The sequence below is a fragment of the Plectropomus leopardus genome, chromosome 10 (assembly GCF_008729295.1).
Source record: "Plectropomus leopardus isolate mb chromosome 10, YSFRI_Pleo_2.0, whole genome shotgun sequence".
Taxonomy (NCBI): Eukaryota; Metazoa; Chordata; class Actinopteri; order Perciformes; family Serranidae; genus Plectropomus; species Plectropomus leopardus.
The window spans coordinates 31159375-31182622 of NC_056472.1; the positions used below are offsets into that span (position 1 = coordinate 31159375).

The window sequence follows — 23248 nt, forward strand, 5'->3', positions numbered from 1 at the left end:
ATATACGTTTATTGGGTCGGTATTCAGTTTTCAATTTAGGCATTCAGATATTCCTTTTTTTGCAGAGGGCAAATTCCATTTCAGTGTTGGTGATCCTGCTGCTCTATCTGTCACACACACTGACAGGAATGATCATTTTACCCGACGGTTATTAATGAGTTTATTGACTGAGTCCAGCCATTTCTGCGTCGTTGTGAGCAGCACCGGAACGCAAACACGCGAGCCCCCCACAGCTCAGCCCGAGTGGAGCTGTTTCTGCAGCAGAGAGCAGGTGATTTTCAATATCTGTCATAATGACGACACTTTACATTTCAGACGCACAACGAAATATAACAGAATGATTCAGAACACTGGACACAAAGTATGGTACCGAAAAGTGTTCAAGGTTTTTATTTTTTAACTTTACCAACTGAAAAGTGTCATAACGACAAGCAGTTGGCGGCTCATCGCGCTCTCTCTGACCTAACACTGAAGCTCTGTAGTGCAGTGTCTCTCACCTGATAAAGGTTGGCTAAATCTACATTTTGCCAACAGGTGAAAGTAAAGTAGTGTGTTCAGTGGTAGATTTCAAAATTTGTAACTTGAGAAATGCAGATTTTAAAGTGGAAGAGCTTGAATCTATTTCACAAAATTACATTAAAAGATAGATAAATGAAATTCGATTAAATGTTTTTAGCAATTTAGACCTCACAAATTCAGCTTTATGACCTGCAAACACCCTGTCATCAACTCAGATGGGCAGCTCACTGAATTAATTTTGGCTCTGGGTTGTTGCGCTGCACTGTCTGCATGCAATGTCACCTTGACAGTGACGCTGCTGAGGACCCACCTGCAGTGGCGGGGAGGTGAGTGTATCTGCTCAGGCAGGTTAGTGTGAACCAGGTAGAGGACAGCGAGGCTCCGGCCAGCATCAGCACCAGGATCAGCTTCAGCATCCCCCGAATGGAGTCTGCAAACCTGGGAGTGTGTGGGAGGAGGGAGGAGTAAGTTTAAAGAGGGTACTTATACTCACATCACATAGGTGCAAGGCTATCAAAAAACAGTGCACGTGAGGAAAAAGGTAACGCCTGCACACTTACTCCCTGTCACACTGAAGATCCAAGCAGGATTGAAGCGTTGTCCTAAATAAACTTGTGTGGCATGGAGTGAGTGTGCAGGCGTTACCTTTTTCCTCGGGAAGGAAGAATGAAACACTGAGGCAGAGCACAACAAGATACAGATCCTGAAATACAGCGGGAAGACAAAATCACTGAAGTGAGTTAAGACAGCTGCTTCAGAAACAAGAAGGCATCTTTTATAAGCACAACCAGCGGCTCTGCAGTTTCTAGATGTTGGCTTCCTCTGTGACTTGTGTCATAATCAATTACTGGAGACATGCATTGTTTCAGAGAAAGGCTAGATCATTTCCTTCTCCCACTTGTTTCCGGGAGCGTCAGTTGTACTTGTCATTACACAAGCAGAGACACTACTACGAGAGTTGATTCAATTTGTCTCACCAGCTAAGCAGGCGGACTTGAGATGCACATTGTAATATATTGTGGAAGACAAGCCACCAGGCCATTCCCAAAGTCTCCCTCTTGAGCATTGCGGTTTCTCTTTGTAGCCCTTTCTAAAGCCTCATAGTTCATTAACTCCTCTCCGCTCCTGTGGGTATGCATATGTATGCTTGCGAGAGATTAGATGAAGCTACAGAAGCCTGTAGCAAAGAAAGACACTAATTACTTTTGTTTTGTTGCTCACAGACAAGATGCTTGAGAAACGAGGGCTGAACTTGACAATGAACTTAATGCAAGAGTGAAAAAGAAATGTTGGAAATGGCTGATTAGTTCAGCTAGGTTGTGAAGTTCTGTCAGTGTGCTGAGGGCCAGGGGGACGAGGGAAATCATCCTTTGGTTGGATAATGAGAACATCTCCACTCAGAACGTTCCGCAGTGGCATTTTTAGACGACATGAGCGTCTCCTGGGATTTCATGAGCTGTCACTCACAGCCTCGATGCTTTACCTCCACGCTCACAGGACATCAGCTACGTGCTCAAATCCTACTTTTAGATTCCAAATCACTGTGAGAGAATTTGGAGCAGGGGAAGGGAAACACTGGATAGCACAGGGCCAGCCCTAAACTTTAGGGGCCCTAAGCAGGATTTAGTTGTGGGGGCCCACCCACCGTAATGTGTTGCCACTTCATATGACACTCAGGCAACTTGTGCGTTGCAAATATTACTTAAAGCGCCCACAATGTACAAATTAGCATGTGAAGAGTAAAGTGGGTTCTACTGGCAGAAACTAGAGAGAACGCTTAACAATCAATCAAGAATATTGTAGACCAGTCGTAGAAGCCATTTAGCATGTGTATTTATATTTTCTATTGTACATAGATGTGTATTGACTGTATGTATAGACTATACATTTTTGACCAGTAGATAGTGGTGTGTGGTGATAGAGTCAGGTCAGTATAAATTAAAACAAAAGTCAAGACATTTACATCACAAGGTTTTAAAATGAAGTTTTTCATTCATTATTTTTATAACAGAAACCCGACAGTATATTACACACTTATCCTTCATAAACTGCCAATATTGCCTGTCTCTAAGCTTATCGTTTGTCACTATTTGCAAAAAATGGCACAAAATGTTAGGAAGTTAGATTGTTATTGTGTTATTGTCTTGTTAATTTAAAAAAAATCTCTTCTAGGGGGCCCCAGAAATCAGGGTTTCCAATGCTTGATAAGTAGGGGCCGGCTCTTTGCTAACATGATAAATTGTGTTGGCCTTTTATAGTTAACAGATCTAAAGTCGTCTTTTTTTGTTGAAAAGAATGAGCTGATTGCACTGGAAGAGGCTGTCTAGTCACCGGGCCAAGCACTTGCCACTACACAGAGATGTCTGTTTCTCTGCCCATAGCTACACCCCGAAAATCTGCCTCACCCATCTGCCACCGACTGGCTCAACCCTTCAACCACCTCTGGTGCCAGAGAGGAATGAAATCCTTCGCCTGCACGCAGCCAAGCCCTCATCTCTGAGCGCACAGGATCACAGGCGACTCCCCAGTATCAATTCCAATCTGATCCTCTAAGCAGGAACACCATAAGTAGCTTATTTCCAACTCTGACGCCCGCGAGTCCACTCGATAAAGAGCTCAGTCGCTGATTGGTGAGATAAGTCAGGTGCAAAACAATCTGAATTAAATTAAAACTACTGAGCCCAGTTTGAGTTTTGAAAACCAGTGGCTTAGTGTTGACTAACAGCTATGTAAATATCCTGTCATCATAGGTCTTAGTATGTTCTTAATTGGTCTTTATAATATGTATTTTTAACTGTCAAAACAGTCCATGAACCCCAAAAGCAACCGCCACTAACAAGCAGAGGTGAAAGGTAATTACGTTCTGTACTTAAGTACAAATTTGAAGTTTTTGTAGTGTACTTTTTACCATGTTGTACCATTTTATGCCAATATCTGCTTCTACTTCCTCCCATCTTGAAGACAAATATTGTACTTTTTACTCCACTACATTTATTTGACAGCCCAAGTTACTAGTTACTCTTCAAATTAAAATTGTGTATTGTTTGTTTTGGGTTCAAATACCTGGTTTTGTTGTGTCTTGTTAAAAATGCTTGGTTTTGTTGCAATAAAAAATGTCTGCTAAATTTCCAGATGTCTCTTCAAAAATACCTGACGTTGCCGCCAGAAAACGGCTGCTAAGCAGATCATAGTAACCTTGACCTTTGACCTATGACCACCAAAGTCTCATCAGGTCACCCTTATGTCCAAGTGGAGAGTTTTGAAAATTTTTGAGAAATTCCCTGAAGCGGCTCTTGAGATATCACGTTCACCAGAATGGGATGGGTGGACAGACAGAAGGAAAACCTGAAAACATAATTTTAAAAATAAAATCATGAGAATTATGAATACAATTTTCTGGATTTTTGAAAATAATTTTCTAAAAAACCTTAATCTCAGAGTTTGTGGAATATTTCTTGCTAAATTGCCCATGGCCTATATTCCCATGTTTTTGAAGAAAAAAAATTGCACAAATTTGTTTAGGGTTCAAAGGTTTAAATAATTGTGAAAGGTGTTTGAACGCAGCACAAGAAAAGTGATGCTAATCCATGTTTCATAGGATTAAAGAAATCACTGCATCGTTTGCAAAAATGCAACAATATGTCACAGGTTTTTTTTAAATAAGATTTACATTCTCAGTAGAAACAAAGGTTTGCATGCCTTCATTGATGTAATTCGTAGCTGTGTCACACTGCTCGGTGAGTAAAGAGGGTCATGTCATCTCGTGAGGTAACGGCAGAATTAAAAGTCTATCTTTTACACTGCTCTAACAGGATTTAGTGCCCATAAAGATAGCATCATTTAAATCATGTAGAATCAGATTAAATGTTCTGCTCTCCCGGGGCCGGCGGGGAATGATGAAATATCATCTCCAGTATGATATTATCAATTGGGCCTGTCTACGTTTTCAGTGAGGGACATGCAGTACATGACTAAATAGATGTAGATGATATAATACGATGACCAGCATGCAATCGCAGATTGTCCCCATTTCCAGGCAAAACAAATTAGGCAATGGCTGATGCTCATTTGTGTTTGCTCCATCTCATCTCATTAACCTGGAGTATTGTCTGGCCCAGACCTTTGTGATATGAAGGAGAATAACCTGCTTTCTGCTCCCTCACCCCCCCTCTCCCCTATATTTTCCTGGGGCTTGTAATGGGAAGATAACAAGGGATGCTTGTTAGTTATTCTTTCCACCCCCCTGAATCTGTGAAAAAAAAACGTGCAACTGTCTCCAACCACACAATTAAACAGCTCCCAGACTGTTTATCAAATATTTCGTTGATGAGCACCACACCTTGGAGTGTCCACCACTAATTGAAGCTGTTGCATCGAGCCCCGTGCCATTCAACCGTCCACCGGCAATAAAATGTTTGCAAACAGCGTGTTTTTTTTTCTAGCAGAGGCCACGTTTTAATCCCCCAAGAAATTTAGGACTATAGCACTATACCACTTAAAATGTGAAACTGCAACACCTGCAACACAGAAAGCATTTAAAGAAGACCATTTTCCGCCCCCTGTGGCAAACTGAGCTCAGCATTGGCACGGTACTGTGCGAACTGGAGGGAGAGGGACAGCTAGTGGCAAATAATAAGTCACATCTTGACATTAACATCTTAAAAGCCGCCAGTGGGTGAGAGCAGGGATGGAGGCTGCTCTCTACTCAGTTCATTACCACAAGCTTTCCTGGGAATGTATCTAATGATGCCATATTGCAGCAAGCTGATGAAGAAGAAGGAAAAAAAAAAGCAGAGCGGCAGCATGTACTTTTAGGGGAGTAGGGAGAGAAAGAAGACAGTGCGTATACGGTTTAATTTCTTTTCTTTGTGCTGTTTAAAAAAAACACTTTTAAAAAACAAAAGTATTTCATCCATGTAAAGAGGGTAGTCACATTTAACTTAGCAGCCTTTGCAGTAGAAAGACACAAATACCTTTAAAACTGGTGCTACAGGACAAAAGAAAAATGATAAAAAGGACACTTTTACGCAAGAGGTAGAAAACCTACAACTACCTGTAACAGACCAAAAAACATTCCCGCTGGTGGGTGAAGAAATGTAAACTAAACACTTTTTTTTTTTAAATTTGAGGAGAGAAATTTGTAACTCAGTAACAGAATCTTGGTTTGTATTTGATCAGCGCTGCTTAGTTTTACCATGTGATCTGTTTTTTTGGGGGGGGGGGGGGGGGGGGGGGGGGGGGGGGGGCTACGCTTTCATTTTGCAGGAAGCAGTGACACCAACTTCCTGCTTATAAACTCTAAAAATTACAGCTAAACATGGCACTAAACTGTGTTTTTAAGAACATTTCAGGAGATGCATGTTGCTGATGGTGACAAATAAATAATAATATAAATAAATAAAAATAAATATAAATAAATAAATACAAAATACTACCTTTTACATTTTAATGTCTCTTCCCTAAGCCATCCCCTACCCATTTGGCAGCATCCCTTTTCCCCTCATAAATAGGGTGCAGTCCCTATCCCTCACCACCGCGGGACGCCGGCACGGCGACTAGAGCACATGTAAAACACAGAGTCCAGTTTAAGTTCAACTGAGGTGTTTACATGACAGAATAGCTTGACTTCTAATCTCATTATCTGGGTGTTAGGCCGACTTTGAGAAATTCGATTTAGTCCTATTTCAGTCAGACTAACATGTTTACACGTATTTTTAAAGTCCAGTTTTAGTCGGACTAAAACAACTATCATATTAAGATACTAATAAAAAGTCTGATCAGATACTGATAAAAAAATCAGATCTGAGTCACATAAGAGGAAAAAATAATTTGCTTATAATGTGAATGTAACCTACGACCCTACAACCACCTTTGGCACATTTCACCAGGTGCACACACGTGTAGAGCAAACGCCATGCAGGCATTAAAGCTGAATCTCATTTAACTATCAACTGTTGCACCAAAGAGAGACTAATCAATCCCTACTGTGACGCAGAGTCTATGTAATCAACACCAATAACTCAACAGCTCTGTTTACATACACTTTCATCTCGTGCTGCAAACAGCTTCATTGATTAACAGTGGGAGTTATGGGCTCATTTCCCTGATTACAGCTTAAAGAAAACAGTGGACCTGTCTGGAAGTGCTGATTGGGCCTCGGCCTGTGATAAACACACATCCAGGGGAGCTCGAATGAGTCCCTTGCTTTTGCAGACTCCACACTTTGTCTTTGCAGTGCGGCTCCCTATCCATCAATGGAGGTGAAGTGGCTATTGCATTAGCTTCTATTCCCCGACTCTTCCCGTACTCTATCACAGAGCCGCTGAATCAGATCATATATCAAAAAAGTAGATGAGATTAGGGGAGCAAGAGAGATCCCCTTCTTCAACTTAATTCAACCTTCAACTATTCTTTATACGAAATTTATTAGTTATTGATAACGTTATGAACAATGTGGCTTTCCTAGTGTTAGGGGATACGCTGATGTACAATATGTATGCCTGCTGAGTAGGGCTGGGTGATAAAACGATAACGATATCAATCGCTAAATAACTTTTCCTTGATTGAAACATGAGACGTAGTCGACAGAATGCATTACAGCCATGTTTTGACAGACAACACGGACAGCCAATGATGTTAATAGCGCTGCTGCGAATCAAACGAGTGAGGGACTTTGACTCGAGAACATTTGAGTGTTTGACAGCCACAGTATTTCATCATCGCGAATCAAACAGCTGATGGTCCGACAGCAGCGCAATGAGACAGACAAACAGTGTTTATTTTTTGCCCTGTGTTTAAATGTTATGCAACAAATCCTCCCAAAATCTGCTGAAAACATATTAAGTCAGTGTGTTGGTTCATCTACTTTACCTTCATTTCAATATCAGATAGTCGTTCCCAACTTTTTTGGCTTGTGGCCCCTTTAAACGAATCAATGTCCACTGACTCGTGAGCCGGGATGAATGAATCTGTGAGCTGTGAGCAGTTCAATTGAGGGGTGATTTTTCCTTCTCTGAGTGTTTCATTTCGAATCATTTTAACAGATGTGAAACTATTCAGTATTTCACAAGAAAACTCACTTTGTGCAGCAGAAATATAAACGTTCTTATGTCTATTACTCATCTCCTTCCTCAGATAGATATTGTTACCCTTTTGCGGGTCCTGACCTTCCGCTCGAGAACTACTTTCTTACATATATTTCATATTCACAGAGCAAGAAATGTCTCTGTAGCTCCTTTAACAACTTTTTCTTTCCCTCAACTTTCCAACTTTCAATATTAAAATGCTTGAAGAGTAAAATTAAGTGACATGAACACTGTCACTGTTCAACCTGTCTATTCTGACCACCTAATAATCACATTCTGCTGAAAAAAAGATCTCCAAATGTAAATTAAGGGTACAGTAAATGCTTATTTTCTAATTTGATGCCTCACTGAGCTGCATGGGCAGCATTAGTCTGATAATCACACTGAACTGCTGTTTTGTGAAGAAGGTGACAATTTAGAGCTTTGTATACCAATAAGAGTGCCATAGCATTAACTTTTAAAGCTACTGTAATCATATTCAATAGTCACCCAATAAAAAACTCACATAATAACATGGATGAGAAGGCTGCATGTCGGTAAGCATGGATTACGCGTTGAGTGTCCAGGGGCCTCCGACCTCTGGGAGCCTCCAAACCTCCTCGACTGTGGCCTTGTTCAGTCGTTGCTTTTTTTTAATCAAATCAAATTAATTAATTGTGTGTGTGTGTGTGAGTCTTTTTATTTGCATATAAAGCCCCTTTCCCACTGGACACAACATGCCCGCTCACATCTGGCTTTTGTATTTAATAGAAAATGTTATAATCTGAATTCTCTCCCTGGACAAATAATTCCGCAGTAGTAACAGGTATTTATTGGCTCCAGCTCCGATTGGGTCCAATCGGCAATAATGGGAATTCGACACCTCTGTGGACACGCTAATTTTAGCCCCTTTTCCGGCACCAAAGTGTGTTTGTGATGTTGTATGTGACACATGAAAAACAAAATAAAACAAATAAAAAAAAAAAACACAAACAAACCATGGCTTGCATGGCTCTGGTTTACTGGAAATGGGAAAGCAGTCTATCACTTATTTTTAACAGGTTTCTCTTTTTAAATATATACGCCTGTATTTTCGCAGTGGTGTAATGTAACAAAACAATAATACTTTCCTACAGTTCTTATGTATTTTTTGAGAGTATTTCTACTTAACTCTATTTTTTTAGATTTTTGTCAACTTTCACTTTTACTCCACTACATTTCCTAAAGAAAATGCATACTTTTACTACCATACATTTTCTATTTTTTCTTACATTACCACCATTTGGATTCACACTGTAGGCAAATCAGTGACATTGTTGCCGCTAGTCCAAGAAAGTATTGATGCATCATGTGGTATAAACGCTGTATGATAGATGGGGTTGATCATCGGCTGCACCCTGCCAGTGTAAACTCTGTATAAACTAAAGGTGTTTAAAGAGATAGTACACCAAAAACCTATAACCCCCCTCAGGTGGGCTAACAAGGTGTTACCTAGGTCGCTGAAGTTTGTTTGTGGGAGATATTGATTAGCAAGCCCATTAGACAGGATCTGTTTCACAAGTCATCTAGACATGCATACACTTTAATATTCTGGACTTTACAGCTTTTTTTCCACAGTGAAACCATATACAATGATCACACAATGTGGCAGTAAAACGACAAAAACAGCTGTAGGTATACAGCGGCTTACCTGGCCATTGCCACTCCAAACACACATCCACCAATGGTCGACCAGAAGCCGATCCAACCTGCGTCCACCTGTGTGTTAGAAAAGAAGAGGGGATGGAGGGGTAGAGCGGGGGAAGGCATGAAAGAGGGCGAAGAGAAAAGAAGGTTATTCAGTGTTCAACATGCAGCCCATGACTGCGAGGACAGAGCTAGACAGCGAGCAGGCACTAAGTGTCTGAAGTCTGCTGAGGCCTGTCAATCACTGCATCTGCCAGGCAGCAGCGCTATAGGAGCAGCTGTGTATCTGTGTGTGTGTGTGTCTGTGTATGTGTGTGTGTAGGGTTGTTGTTGCATATTTACACGGATGAAGGCCAACGCATACACTTGGCCTTAAAGTCAGGAGAAAGGACGTTATGGCCAAGGGACTGCAGCAGAATCAATATGAGGTAAAGTGTAGCACATGTGCGCACACACAAACACACACACACACACACACACACACACACACACACACACACACACACACACACACACACACACAACCAGTCAGTGTGTAGCATCCAGGCGAGAACGTCTCCGAGTGCCAATGAAGGTGTTTGGTTCCCATCAATCTCCCTGAGGCAATAACTCACATTCAACCAAATCCTACCAGATGGAGGATGAGACGGCAGGGGAGCAGAATCTTAAGTAGGATCTGATGCTTTTTGCTTAATCATACTCCGCATCGACCTGTCACGAAAGTCTATAATGAAGAAAAGTGGACTATCAAAGTTATTAAATGTAAAATGTCTTCTGGCTTACTAAGTGATGAATGTCAAAATGTCGTTATATTTTCTGTGTGGGCCAGCCCGCCTGCACAATGCCTGCTTCCATGGCCCGAGGCAGCTCTGTGAGGTGAGCTGCGTCCTCCTCCCCCCCGAGTAAAGGATCCAAATATTTGATTCACTGTAAAAAACACCCACAACCCCATAGCACCTCTAACTACTGCTTATTATTTATGTAGGCTGTGCTGCACCAATGTAAGGGTTTCTAAGGCGTATAATGTCACATCAGTTTGTGCACCAATTTAGGAAGCTAAACACAAATTGCTTGCCAAGCCATTTCAATTTCTGAGATGCAAATTACTGTGTTTCATGTGCGGGTGGAGAGTTAATTAACTGCAGTATTCTTAGCGCCTTGGAACCCCCAAAAAAAGGCCAGATTTGGAGCGTAATCATGTCTGCTATGTTGCGCCTGTGTCTGTAAATTGGAGATGACTGTTGTCAGGGAAAGGAGAGCCAGGACTCAGGGCTCTTGACATGTCAGCGTGTTTGTTTTTGCTAATTCTCGCTCTCAATCTCTTGTTGTAAGCCATTTTAAGCCAATAATCAAAGACCTTATCCTTAGCTTTGGTTCCACATGGTACACCGAGTCACATCGTGTAATCCCCGGAAATCCACAAAACAGTCTTTAATAGCAAGGAAGTGCTCTGTCTGCAGGCTGAGCGCACATTCTGATGGAGTTAAACAGAACTTCACAAGTGATTCTGTAATCGAATAAATAAATAAAAAAAAGCAATCAAACTAAAAGAAGCGGGACACAGTGGATGGGCCTTCCAGTTCTGTCAATTCCAAATGGCTACTCTCCATTAAGGGAACAATTGAGCACAGTGAGGCACCTGTTTCCTGAGTAATGTTCATTATGGTGATGCTGAGCGCGACGCTTAATCCTCCTGTCTGCAGACCTAGTACATTTCCTCCAGCAGAGCTCACGCAGCAGGCAGGCGTGCAGCGCTTTCACAAGATCCCAAATTCCAAATCAGATCAAAACCCAGGTACTTCCTACACATTACAACTTCTCAGAAGATTTTTCAGACCATGTTTGACATCTGGGAACACAGCACTGTGGCAATGTAAACAACAGGAGGCTTCGACCCACAAATAGTACTTTAAAGGGGCATTACGACAGACTTCACCCTTAGGGACTGTTTGGTGCATTTTATGCGTTTTTCATTCTTCATTTTTGGTAATTTGTGTTAATGCATACGGCATAAATTTAGGCAAAACTGCATATTTTGGTTAATCTTGGCATTTCCAGCTCAGCTCCTAAAACAAGTCTAAAATATACTGTGTAAACTAAATAGTTACATTCATACTGCTAAGTGCAAAAAATACGCAACTGAAACCCATTTAAACTGCGACTTTTTCCCCAATGCCATCAAAACATAAAAACATGCACTGTATTATTTCTGAGTGTCTTTCTGGGCTTTTGCCTTGGAATTTTTCATTTTTACTATTTTTTTCACCTAATGATGTTATTTTTACCATATTAGGCATATGGAGAAAATGCATGCTATTGCTAATGAACTATTTCACAAGAAGTTTGCATCTAACTTACTTTTACTGACTGACAACTTTAGAGAGTAATGCACAATCTCAGGCTCAAAATCGAAACAAGGATGACAATGCAACCACTGAGATGTGCTTTTGTCAAAGGCAACAGCCCAATTCTTCAATTCAATTGTTTTTACTTATTTTTTCAAGCCAAGCAGCAACCACTGTGTCTGCACGGCTGCAGTCAACATGGAAAGGCCTGGAGAGGCAGAACGTCACGTGGCTGCTATGCTCACTAGGAAACACTAAATAAACGAAAGTCAGCTCTTTTACTTGGGGCAGCAACTCACTCAGCAGCTCTAAAGGGGAATATCCACCTGGCAGAGAACCACAGAGCCTGGGTGCCGTTTCTCATCTGAACGACTTCATGGTCAGCTACAAGCTGCCCAGTTTATGCCACATGCCAAAAGACCTAAATCATCTGCGAAAAAGCAAACCCTGAGTCCTTTTATAGACTTTATCGAAAACTTTCCCTTTTGTTGAATGTACTCTTTACTTAGTGGTAACCACAGAACTTGAACAGATGAAATGTAAAACTTCAACTAAGTGCCCGGGCTATTATTTACTTAAATCACTGAACTCAACAGGCTCATATTTGGGACAGGTGTCTACACAGGATGGGCTTTAATTCTGTTCACACAAAATTGTTGCCCAGCAAAGATGGAAATGCAATCAAATTATTTATTTAACCCTTTGAGACCTGGGCAAATTGACTTTATTTTATTCAAAAAGATGGGAAGAAGGAAATGAGCAACAAAAGAAGAAATGACTCAGAAGTTTTCGAGAAATCTGTGAAAAGTACAAGAAAATGACCAGAAATTTTGAAAAAAAAACCTTAACAACAAAAAACTAAATAAAAGACAAAAAAGTGAAACAAAAAAATACAAAGCAAGAAATGATCTGAAAAAATGCTTAAAAATGATAATAATTCAGTAAAATCATCTAAAAAAAAAAATCTAATAATGATAATTCTGAATATAGTTTGCTGTATGTTTTTCCTAAGGTTTTTTAAAAATCGTCTTCCACATCTACTTATCTCTTCTTCCTTTTTTTTAGCATCTTTCCTATTTACTATTCCAATATTACCGTCTTCTTTGATGGTCATGGTTTCAGTAAAATTCACTGAATGATTGAATCGTAGAGAATCTTACCAAGCTAACCATGAGTGTAGCATATCCATACTGACAAAAGTTTACAACAACAACAACCAGGTTTTAAACATCCAAAAAAACCTCTAAAAATAAACTGCATGGTAACCAGACCAGGCCTCTTAATTGAGACAGGCCTTTATTTGTCAAAATGTGTTGCCACAACGGGCTAGTAAAAGGGACGAGGCATTCAAATGGGAATAGGCTTAAGTTTCCCGACATGTGCATACAGTTAAGCTGTATTCAAAAACATATTGATTACTTGTAAACTGAAATAGAACTGAAATGAGATGTCCCTGTATGTTTTTCTTTTTAGGCGTTTTGTTTCTGTCCTATCTGGAAAACCCAAAACATAATGTGTAGTCACCCACAAGTTTATACAGTTTCAGCATCACCCAATACCCCAAAAAAGTTTCTTAGCGTGGCTTCAGTCAGATCACCTCCTGCTGCATTGTTTGGGAACCAGCTGATCTCTGCGTGCCTCTCCCACTCTGCCTCTCATTTACTCAATCAATCCTTTCAAGTTGTTAAACACCCGAGGTGCATATTTAGTGAACTCCTGAGATCTCAGCACGGCAGCCTCTGAATGACCAGAGAGATGCTTCCTGCTGGGACATTTTTTGGTCTCTTTTGCCATCATGCTGTTGACCATGAAAGCATAAAAATCACCCGAAAATCCATTTGTTCACCAAAGTTTATGGCACTCTAGCAAACTCAACTCCAACAATCATTGCTATTATTATTTTTGTTATTTATTTTAATTTTAATTTTGTTTATTTTTTCTTACTAAAGTCACCTTGAGTAATTTGCACGTCATAAATCCAAATTATTATTGGTATGATTTGCAATATAAAGTGCAAAACACAGTTTTCAGATACCACAGATGAAGGATAAAACATGACAAGGGGATAAAAGATAAAAGGATTAAAATGCCCCAGTGCTAATCAAAATGTTAAATATGTAATGAATTCTAATAAAAACACTGAACTACAAAACCAAACATTGAATAAGAAACGATCTTAAAACTATGAAAAAATAAATCATAAATAGAGGCTCAAAATTGATCTTGTGCAATGTGCAATCATTATTATCATTTAGTTATTACCATCATTATTATCAGCGGGGTTGTTGCTGTTGTTGTTGTTATCATTATTATTATCAGTATTATTATTCAGGAAGTTTTACAGCTACAATAGTTTTAGGACCATCTGCTAAAGAATGGGCACAAGTTAGTATTTCCAATCTATTGTTAGAAAGTATGCAGCGATTTGTCTCATCTGATGACACGTGGTGCCCTACAGCAGCCGCGGTCACCTCTCTATCAGTCTGCACGGCTATCTGGGAAAACAGATGACAGAAACATCTATATTTTTGGGAAGGAACCCTGAAGAAACAGCTCAGAGAAAAACGCTGACAAAGATCAACAGCAGGAAGAGAAGAGATAAAGAGAGATCTGGAAATAGACCTGGGATAAATGACTGCGTGAAGCCGAGGTAGAGTGAAGTTGCGTGTACTTTTGAAGACTGAAAACAGAGTTTGACATCCGTGATGCAGAGGTCATTATTTGATATGAGTATGAGAGCATGCAGCCGCGGACCTGCTGCTGGGAGAGAGAGACGAGACGGACAGGAAAGGACGAGAAAGACAGACATCTCCAAAAGAAGGCAGAAACCTGCAACTAACACAGACAGTTAAGGATGCACCGATTCATCTCTGAACATCAATGTCAGCTGATACCGCCATCCACCTATCGACAAATGAGATGATAGATAGATAGACAGACAGACAGATAGCTAACCACGCACAACCACACATAACACACATAACATGAAAGCACTTCTGTAATTATCCACAGGAAAAATACATTTTAAAAAAATCTGTAAAATCAATACTAAAAAATAAATACTAAAAAAACATGCACTTCCAAAAAATACACAATAATAATAAATACTATGTGGTGCATAAAATTTCAGTGTGCAGAGGTACAGTAGTTAAAACATTTTATTTTAGACATTCAGTGATGTTTTTCTCTACTGTCAAATCAATTTTAGGCAGGCTACAAAGCAGGGCTAGAGACTAATGCTGCATTGCATTTGCACTGCAAAGTCTGAATTTCTGAGTTGCCAGTGGGAAATTTCAACTGGAACACCCCTTGAAGTCAGTTGTCTGATTTGGAAAGTCTGAAAAACCTCACAAAGTTCAACCTCAAAATCCAATAAGGCTGGCACACGCATGGATATTAGTTAGAACTGCAGGTATTTATGGTTTATTAGCAATTCTGTCCCACTAAATCAGTCGTATACACAGTCCTGTCAGACGTCTATCTGGGGCCATGTTGCTACAGTGTCTGTCTGATGCACAAAACACAGCTTGGCTAGCCTGGCTAGAACTGGTAATGTTAACAAAATTCAAGTTTTCCAACTTGTTGAACTGCAACATTGTCATCTCTAAGGAGAGACGTCGTTCTCAGTTCTGACCACCAACTTCCAAGGTTATTTGACACACAGTATAACGGCTCCCCGGTGTCTCGGGGAAAACATTAAACCTGTTTGACACAAACAGAGAAATGCTTTCAGGACAAAAGGATGCAGTAAACAAACTCATGATGTGCTAAAGGAGGCACACTACTTTTTTTCTGCTTCATTTTGAACAACAAATCCATGTTGGAATAGATAACAACAAAGCCTCATTCCCACTGCACAAAAAAAAAACTGCCAACACCCGCTAACATCTGTTTTTTTAATGCACTGAGAATGCATCCGATAAGCAGTCACACCCGGGTCAAATGACCCTGCAGTAGACACGGGATTTTATCGCCTCTGCCTCTGATTGGCACTGATGGGAACACAAGACCTGGATGAACACGGAAATTTCAGCTCCTTAATCAGCAAGACGCAATGAAGTGCCAACACTAATTACCATCCATCTCCTCCTAAGCAGCGCTAAAACATTATTCCAAGTTAGACTGTACTGAGTTTGAAAGATAGTTAGAGATAAATAATAATAAAGAGAAGAAACCACTAAAAAGTTTCCTTTCTACTGCTGTCTACTGTTTACCTGTTTTCCTGCTTGTCCATGATGTTGTACGGACACACCAACAAAATAACCCACACACACATAAAAGATGACAGAAAGGCAGACTGCAGCACTGTGTTCACTAGAAGTGGGAATGCAGCCTATTGCCTATGTTTAATGTTTGTAAAACCTGCATACACATGCTAATTTTTGTGCGAAAGAGTTACAACAAACATCAGCAACAAAAACACTGGTAACAGTATCAGCTATCGGCCAAATTCTTATTTTACACATCGTTATTGGGTCTCCCTGCGGACAGCGACATAAACCACAATGGCTGGGAGCTGGCACGTCGGTGGGACACATTACATCAGACCCAGATGTGGTCTGTGAGGGGAGCGTGACAGGATGTGAGTGGTGCACTTAGGCAAAATATGAGCATACTTTCATCATGCCCATTTGGAGCAGGATCTGCTCTGCATAGATAGCGCTAACTATTGTGGGTGCACTTCATATCATAACAGACTGACAGTTTGCATACACCGGAGAGCACTGGCAGAGGTGCAATGTAGCAATTATTACCAAAAGAAATGAATACCACATTTGTTTTTGAGCACACCTGCATGTAACCTTTCATTTTCACCCAAATGAACAAATTAATAGAAAGCATGAGGACATTAATAGAAAGTATATAATTGCTCTTTTGCTATCGATGCACTGTACCTTGGCCTGAGGCTCTGACTGCATACTTTAAATTACCAGAGACTCAGTAACATTTTTCATGGATGAGAGAAAGATAATAAGCAGAGCGAGGGAACAGGGCACAAAAACTCTAATGAAAATACATGGAAGTTTAGAGATAGAAAGAAGAAACAGGTCTATATATATACATCACATCTTGTGTTTGTATGAAATGCTCATTTCTCTCCCTGAACAGCATCTTTCTGCGCTGTTTTTGGATCTGGCTGAATCAACAAAGCTTAGAGCAGAAAGGAAAACAGGATGAGTTAAAGCTGCGATTTGGGTCTGCGGGTTCATAGCAAGCTTAAACAAAAAGAAGACGCAGTGTTTGCTCTTCCTCTGTTCGACTCGACGTTAAGAACAAACATCTTCATGCCTGAAGAACAATCACAAATTTCTGAAATCTTCTGCTGCACAAGAACTCCTCCGCCTCGCCATGTTTAGATGCACGTCTATCTTGTTTCATTTCTTTTTAAAGCTCAAAGTTCGGCACTCAGGGGATATCCTGTAACATAGCTCACCTCATTGCAACACCCTTTCATACTTAACACACTTTTTATCTTCTTAACTAGCATGGATAAAAGAAATTTGGAAGAGAGAAAAATCTTTTGAGAATAAATGAAATCTAAGAACAATTTGGTATGCGCTCTGCTGCCTCTTCACTGAGGTTTAAAGATAGAGGTGTGACGAGGAGCGTCTCATCCTTCGCTCTCCGCTGTGTGATCTCCTCTCCGGCAGCACCTGTCTGATGATAACCTTGAAAAGATTCTGTCTTTGTCTTTTGACATACTGCTGTGTCGGGACCTGGAAGATGCAAACTATACAGAGCTTTTTCTCTAAACTTGCACCACACTCTCAGCCCCACTCGACTCGTCTTCCTCTCCGGTCTGTCTCAGACTGAAGATGGCGAGCAGGAATGCAAATGGTGAATTGCAAACTGATTGGGCTCTTAACAAAAGATGGACAGAAGCTCTGAGGAGTTTTAAAGATGAGATAACATAAAAATGTCTTTTTAACTCTTTATAGGTCACGTCCTCGGTCATATCCTGCACCTATTTAACAGGACGTGAGTGTAGAGTGTAGATCTAGAATGTAGATCCAGATAGTTCTTGCACCTCAAGACGAGCCACAGCCATAAAGATGACAAAAGATGACAAGAAAATGACCTAAAAATATTTTTTAAAAAGAGGGGAGGATTATTAGACATTTTTCAAAAAATATATAAATAGCGAAAAATGTCCAGAAAACTGTAATTATAATTATTATAGTTTTATATTTACAATTATGCTACAGAAAATAAAAAATAAAATAAATACACATATGTTTTTCATTTTTAGACATTTTTAGGTCATTTTCTATATATACATATATTTATTTATTTTTTGCTAATTTTTTGGGCCATGTTTTGTTAAGTTGCTCGTTGCCTTCTCCCCATATTTTTGGGGGGAAAAAAAGGAAAAAACTCATTTGCTCAGACCTCAGGGTTAACTTCGTCAGCTAGCAACAGCATTCTTCATCAGTGTGTTGCTATTTCCCCCAAAGTATTGTGGTTTCGGCCAACTGGCTTGAATTTATTGACCTGGAGGAAAGCGATATCTGTGACAGCTCCAGAATATGCTCAAGGCATTTTAAAATGGACCACTTCAGAAACTAACATTACATGGAGCCTATGACGGACTTTGTCTCTGTCTTCCTAACGGATACTACTTTTCCACCTTTTCCACCCTCACTGGTATGACACACACACTTTTCCACAATCTAATCAAATTCCTCCAAATGTTACATCTGCCTGCCTATATTGTTTCACTCAGAAATGCATCAGTATGCTGAAGATGGATACTTTCAAAATGCGATTTCATCTGGACTTTAATGAGTGGAAAACAGACAAAGAAAAAATGATAATTTTCCTTCTTATTTTTAGGTTCGTTGAAACATGACATAACCACCTTTGTAAGGTGAGGGACAGACTGTGTTTTTGAACTTAAGTGTATTCACCAGAGGGTAAGAGCGAGTTAATAAACCACTGCAGCAAAGTTCAGCTGTCTGGAGGCCTGTCTACACTGAAATAGACTTCTCATGTTTGTGCAGGAGCCTCGGGGTTAATTATCCTTCAACATCTTCAGTATTTCAGGTCTGCTTTAAAATGCAATGCGTGCTTTCTGTGCATTGACGTTAAAGAGCACCACCTGGACAATAAGAGGTGTCAATCTCAGGAGAAATTACAAGTTTCTGAGAGGTATTTGAAGTCTTACCAGCCATTCACCATGTTCGTCTGACGAATTCAGACGAACAACATGGTAGCATGGTAAAGCTACTTCTATTGCTTTTGTGTGTGTGTGTGTGCGGAAATATAAGATCTCTAGCCCCTTTCACTAATGCACTGCAACCTTGAACGTATCTAGCCACGTGTGAACAGAGCAGTCATTGCCAGGAGAATTCCCCTCGAGGGTGTGTTGATAACATTTCCATTACATGACTGATGAAAACCTAGGGTTGGGGGATATGGAAAAAAGTCTTTGATTTTTGATTTTTTTCAAATCAGTCGATATCGATATATATCACGATATACATAAAATCACTATTTCTGTCAAGCTTAAAGGTTCCCTTTGACGCCTAAGTGAGATATGAAGATATCATAACCAGTGATGCACGATAATGATTATTTCAACCGATACGATAAGCGGATAATTTCCAGCTTCTTGTGGCCGATAAGATACAGATAATCGATAACTTCTTTTTATTTGTTTTTCATTACCTTGTATGAACCCTGTTTCAAGTAGGTGAGAACTACTTTATGTGTAGTGCAGCTCCAGACATCGTTTGCAAGTAATTCTCTGGATATTGTCCAGACACAGCTTTTCTTTCGTACTTTGGCTGCAAGATATCCACCTAAAGGGTAACCAAGATGAAAGCTAGATAATATGAGCTCATCCAGTCTGGAGGATTTAAGGATTGCACCTTTTTAAGGGAATGTTTAGAAGAGTCCTTCACAGAAACTTTATTTTTTTGGCAAAATGTGCACTGAAAAAAATGCCTCCCCACAGTCACTGCATTCAGTGTTGTTAGTGACCTTGGTTTACTGACACGTGTCCTTGTTAAAATCTGATGAATTGACAAGATTAAGTTGATGCGTTATTCTGTGTGTGTGTGTGTGTGTGTGTGTGTGTGTGTGTGTGTGTGTGTGTGTGCGTGTGTGTGTGTGTGTGTGTGTGTGCATGCGCTTGCTGCCTACCTGGCTGACTTTGGCTGGTGTAAGGACCATGTCAAGGACTCCTGACCAGCCAGCAATCACGCCTGTGGGGACGGCATAGGCCAGCGCAATCATCAGGAACCGCAGGTTGCTACAGGAGGAAACATCAGACACATTAGAGATTCACGTGGTTGTCTTACAAGCTAATTGTTTGTGTACAAATTCTCCCAAAAATATGAATATGGATAAGTTCTATGATCAGGTGTGTTCATGCATAACCTGATGCAAAATATGTCCTGGATATGATGTTCTGTGAAAATTGGGTTGATTGTTTTATTACTACACTCACAAATTTCTTAAAATCAGATTAATGTCATTTTTTAGGCAGACTGTCGCTGTCCGCTGCATAAAAAGATCTTTACTTCTCAAACAGCTGAATCAATTTGGGGACTGATATAAAGTTCACAGCACATCAATCATTACATGACATTTTTTCTGTTTAACATGTAGCAGTTTGCTCAAATTAAACATTAAATAGGCAGATCGTCGTGTAAATTTAATGAGGCAGCCACTACATCCTGTTTTTCCCTCAAATAATTTGAACATACAGTATTTCTGCCTCTGATCTTTGTTAGGTGAAAAAAAAAAGAAAAGTTTTTTCTTTCGTTTTACCATTTTTGACAGATGAAGACGCAGTGCACATCGAAAGGTTAGTTGTTTTGCACTTTAATAAACATTTTTGTAAATCATGTCCTCCACTGTTTTGTTTGGGTGTAGTCCTTGTGAAGTGGCCCACTGAATTGCTTGCTTTATCTTTTTCTCCTCAGTGTGTGCTTTTATTTTTTTTGAGTTTATTTTTGGGCAGGGGGAGAGAGGGGGGATGACATGCAGCAAAGGGCCACAGGCTGAAATTGAACCTGTGGCCACTGCAGCAATGTACACTGGTTTTTGATAGCCTTGCACCCACGTGATGCACATGTAATTATTTTTCCTCAAAGGCTAACCATGAACCATGTCCGCACCTAATTCACTGGACATAGTCCAAAATTAATGTGAGAAAACGTCGATAGTTACCGGTAAATTACTGTGATAACTTCCAGGCACTGCTTGTGATTTTAGAAGAAGATGGGGCGAGATCGGATGTATGTGTGCATGGCGTAACATATCTTTTATCATTTCAGGAAACTTGACGGGCGAGGAGCTATTTTTGCAAAGTGCCGATGTTCTTGTAATGTATTCTAACACCCATGGACGCATTAGAGTAACTGCTAAACTGTAAAAATGTCGAGATTCAAATAGTCATCAGCGAAGTTTAGTTTTTAAATTGCTTACTGAACGTAAAAGCGTCTGTCGTCGGTCGGATATAACCCGAGCTTTTCCCAGCAATGTCACTGCTTACATTTACCACACAGCAATACCGACTTTTTTCCCTGAAATGTTACGAGGTTTTGAAGAGGGAAATTAGCAGCACATATGTCCCTGAATATGGGGTAAACTGCATGTGGGAAAGGGCCTTGATAAAGGATAGTTACAAGCCTGCAATAAAATGTCCTCCAAGTATTACAGTCTACTGTACATCCTGACAGTGCAGGCCGGAGAGGAAACAGTGGAATAATGAAATGTCTCCTTCACCCTTTTGTTCACTGGTGTTTGGAGGTCTGCCATCAACTCCACGTCTTTTTACTAGACCATAGTATACTGTCACCACACGCACGCACGCACGCACGCACGCACGCACGCACGCACGCACGCACGCACGCACGCACGCACGCACGCACACACACACACACACACACACACACACACACACACACACAGAGAGAGAGAGAGCTCTGGCTCGTCTCCCTGCTACTGTCACAGCAGAAGATCTATCCTTGTGCAGAGCGCAGCGACAGAGAGATAAGCAGCTACCTGAACACAGCGGCCAAGGCTGCTAGAATAAAGCTGTGAGGTTTCACAGAGGGCAACTTGCCCTTTAAACTCAGTCTACAGTCTGTACAGTCTAAAGCTATACACATATAATTATTTAAAACATTCTAAATGCTTCACACAAAACTGCTTAACTCAACAGAGTGCGGTGTGTTTGGAAATGCACAAATCCTTAAATGAGCTGCAGTTTTACAGATAACCAAGATGAAACAGCATAAAACCATGTTTTTTTCATACTTTTAAAATGTCCCCTTCATGATATGGATGATGGTAATACATGTACAGCAAGAAGCGATAAAACGTGAATGGAAAATAGTGCCCTGATATCTGCTTTACACCTCAAAGCAATATCATAATGTGTATTTATTATAGAACCTCAAGGCTATTAAATACAAAGCTGTTACAGGTAGAAATTTCACACAGAAACCTTTTTTTAAAGAAAGGTGCTTTTACTTAAGGTAATATATGATATCATGTTGGCAGAGTTCAGGCAAAAACATTTATTAAGAAACTGTGTACAATAAAGGTGATGTGATAACGCAAAATGTGTAAAGTGAGGAGTAAAATGCATTTTTTCCCCATGTTTATTTGAAGCAAAGTATGCAAAATACACTGTTTCCATCTTTTCCTGTCCTCTGTCATCTTACTAAACACATTATTAGATATTAGTGACTGCTGTGGTTTGTCATGATGTCTTTTGGAGATATGCATTAATTGCTGGCACTTTCATCCCATCCATATGGCCCATATATTTATTACCTATGTATTGTTTTTATCTCATGTATTCTAACCCATACGTTTTTTTAAGTGTATGAATGTTTTTTGTGTGTATAATTGTCTGTTAAGTTTTTAAGTGTATATGAAGCCAAAGACAAGTTTCAATGCGACAATAAAGCTTTAGGAGATATATCTGAATACAATTTTAATCCCATTAAATCCTTTGAGGTAAAATTGTAAAATGTATTTCCTCTAGCAATTGCCCTTTTACAGTGCCTGTTCAAGGTAGGAATATTGCACTTTTATGCCGCCTCGTTGATCTGTATGAATGTACGATCACGAAAAAGTGACGACACAGTTTTCTTGCCTTTCAGCTGGCAGCAGAGGTAGTAACAACCCCAAATCAAGATCTATGTAACAGGGACACCCAGCAGGACAGGATCATGGGCAGGACTGGTGCGACGTTTTGGCATGTTATGCAGTCCCTCCAGGATTTTGAGATGTTGCGACTGCAGCAATTCATTCAAATTCAGCCCATTCCTGTGAATCCTGGCGAGCCTGCAAATTGTCTAAAACGCAGCCATTGTTCACATTTGAAAAGCTAAAACCAGAGAATATTTGGCATTTTTTCAACTGTCGCTGACTACTTGTCTGTCCACTGACCAACTCATAAATCTGCTTATCTCTTCAATACCACCAAAGTGTATTGTCAACTGACAGCTGCTTATCACATTATCAGCTGAAATCACACTGTACAAATAAGAGATAAAAACCAGCACCATCTCCCAGCTGTGATAAATGGCTTTAGGCTACAGATATTGTGCTGCAGGCTCTGATATGAGCTGTCTGCTAATATCTCATCAACTCACTGTGATCAACAGGGAA

At 40.2% G+C, this 23248-nt stretch overlaps 1 protein-coding gene across 1 annotated transcript in view; it reads right to left on the bottom strand.

Moving 5' to 3' along the window:
• The window catches only part of slc49a4 (solute carrier family 49 member 4), a 69457-nt gene that overhangs the window by 16597 nt on the left and 29612 nt on the right, over nt 1–23248 (bottom strand). Inside the window, exons 5-7 of the mRNA XM_042494088.1 lie at nt 19760–19868; nt 9274–9341; nt 830–957 (exon numbers count right to left, since the gene is read on the bottom strand). Coding sequence (XP_042350022.1) covers nt 830–957; nt 9274–9341; nt 19760–19868 — 305 coding nt within the window. The remainder of the gene's footprint in view (nt 1–829; nt 958–9273; nt 9342–19759; nt 19869–23248) is intronic.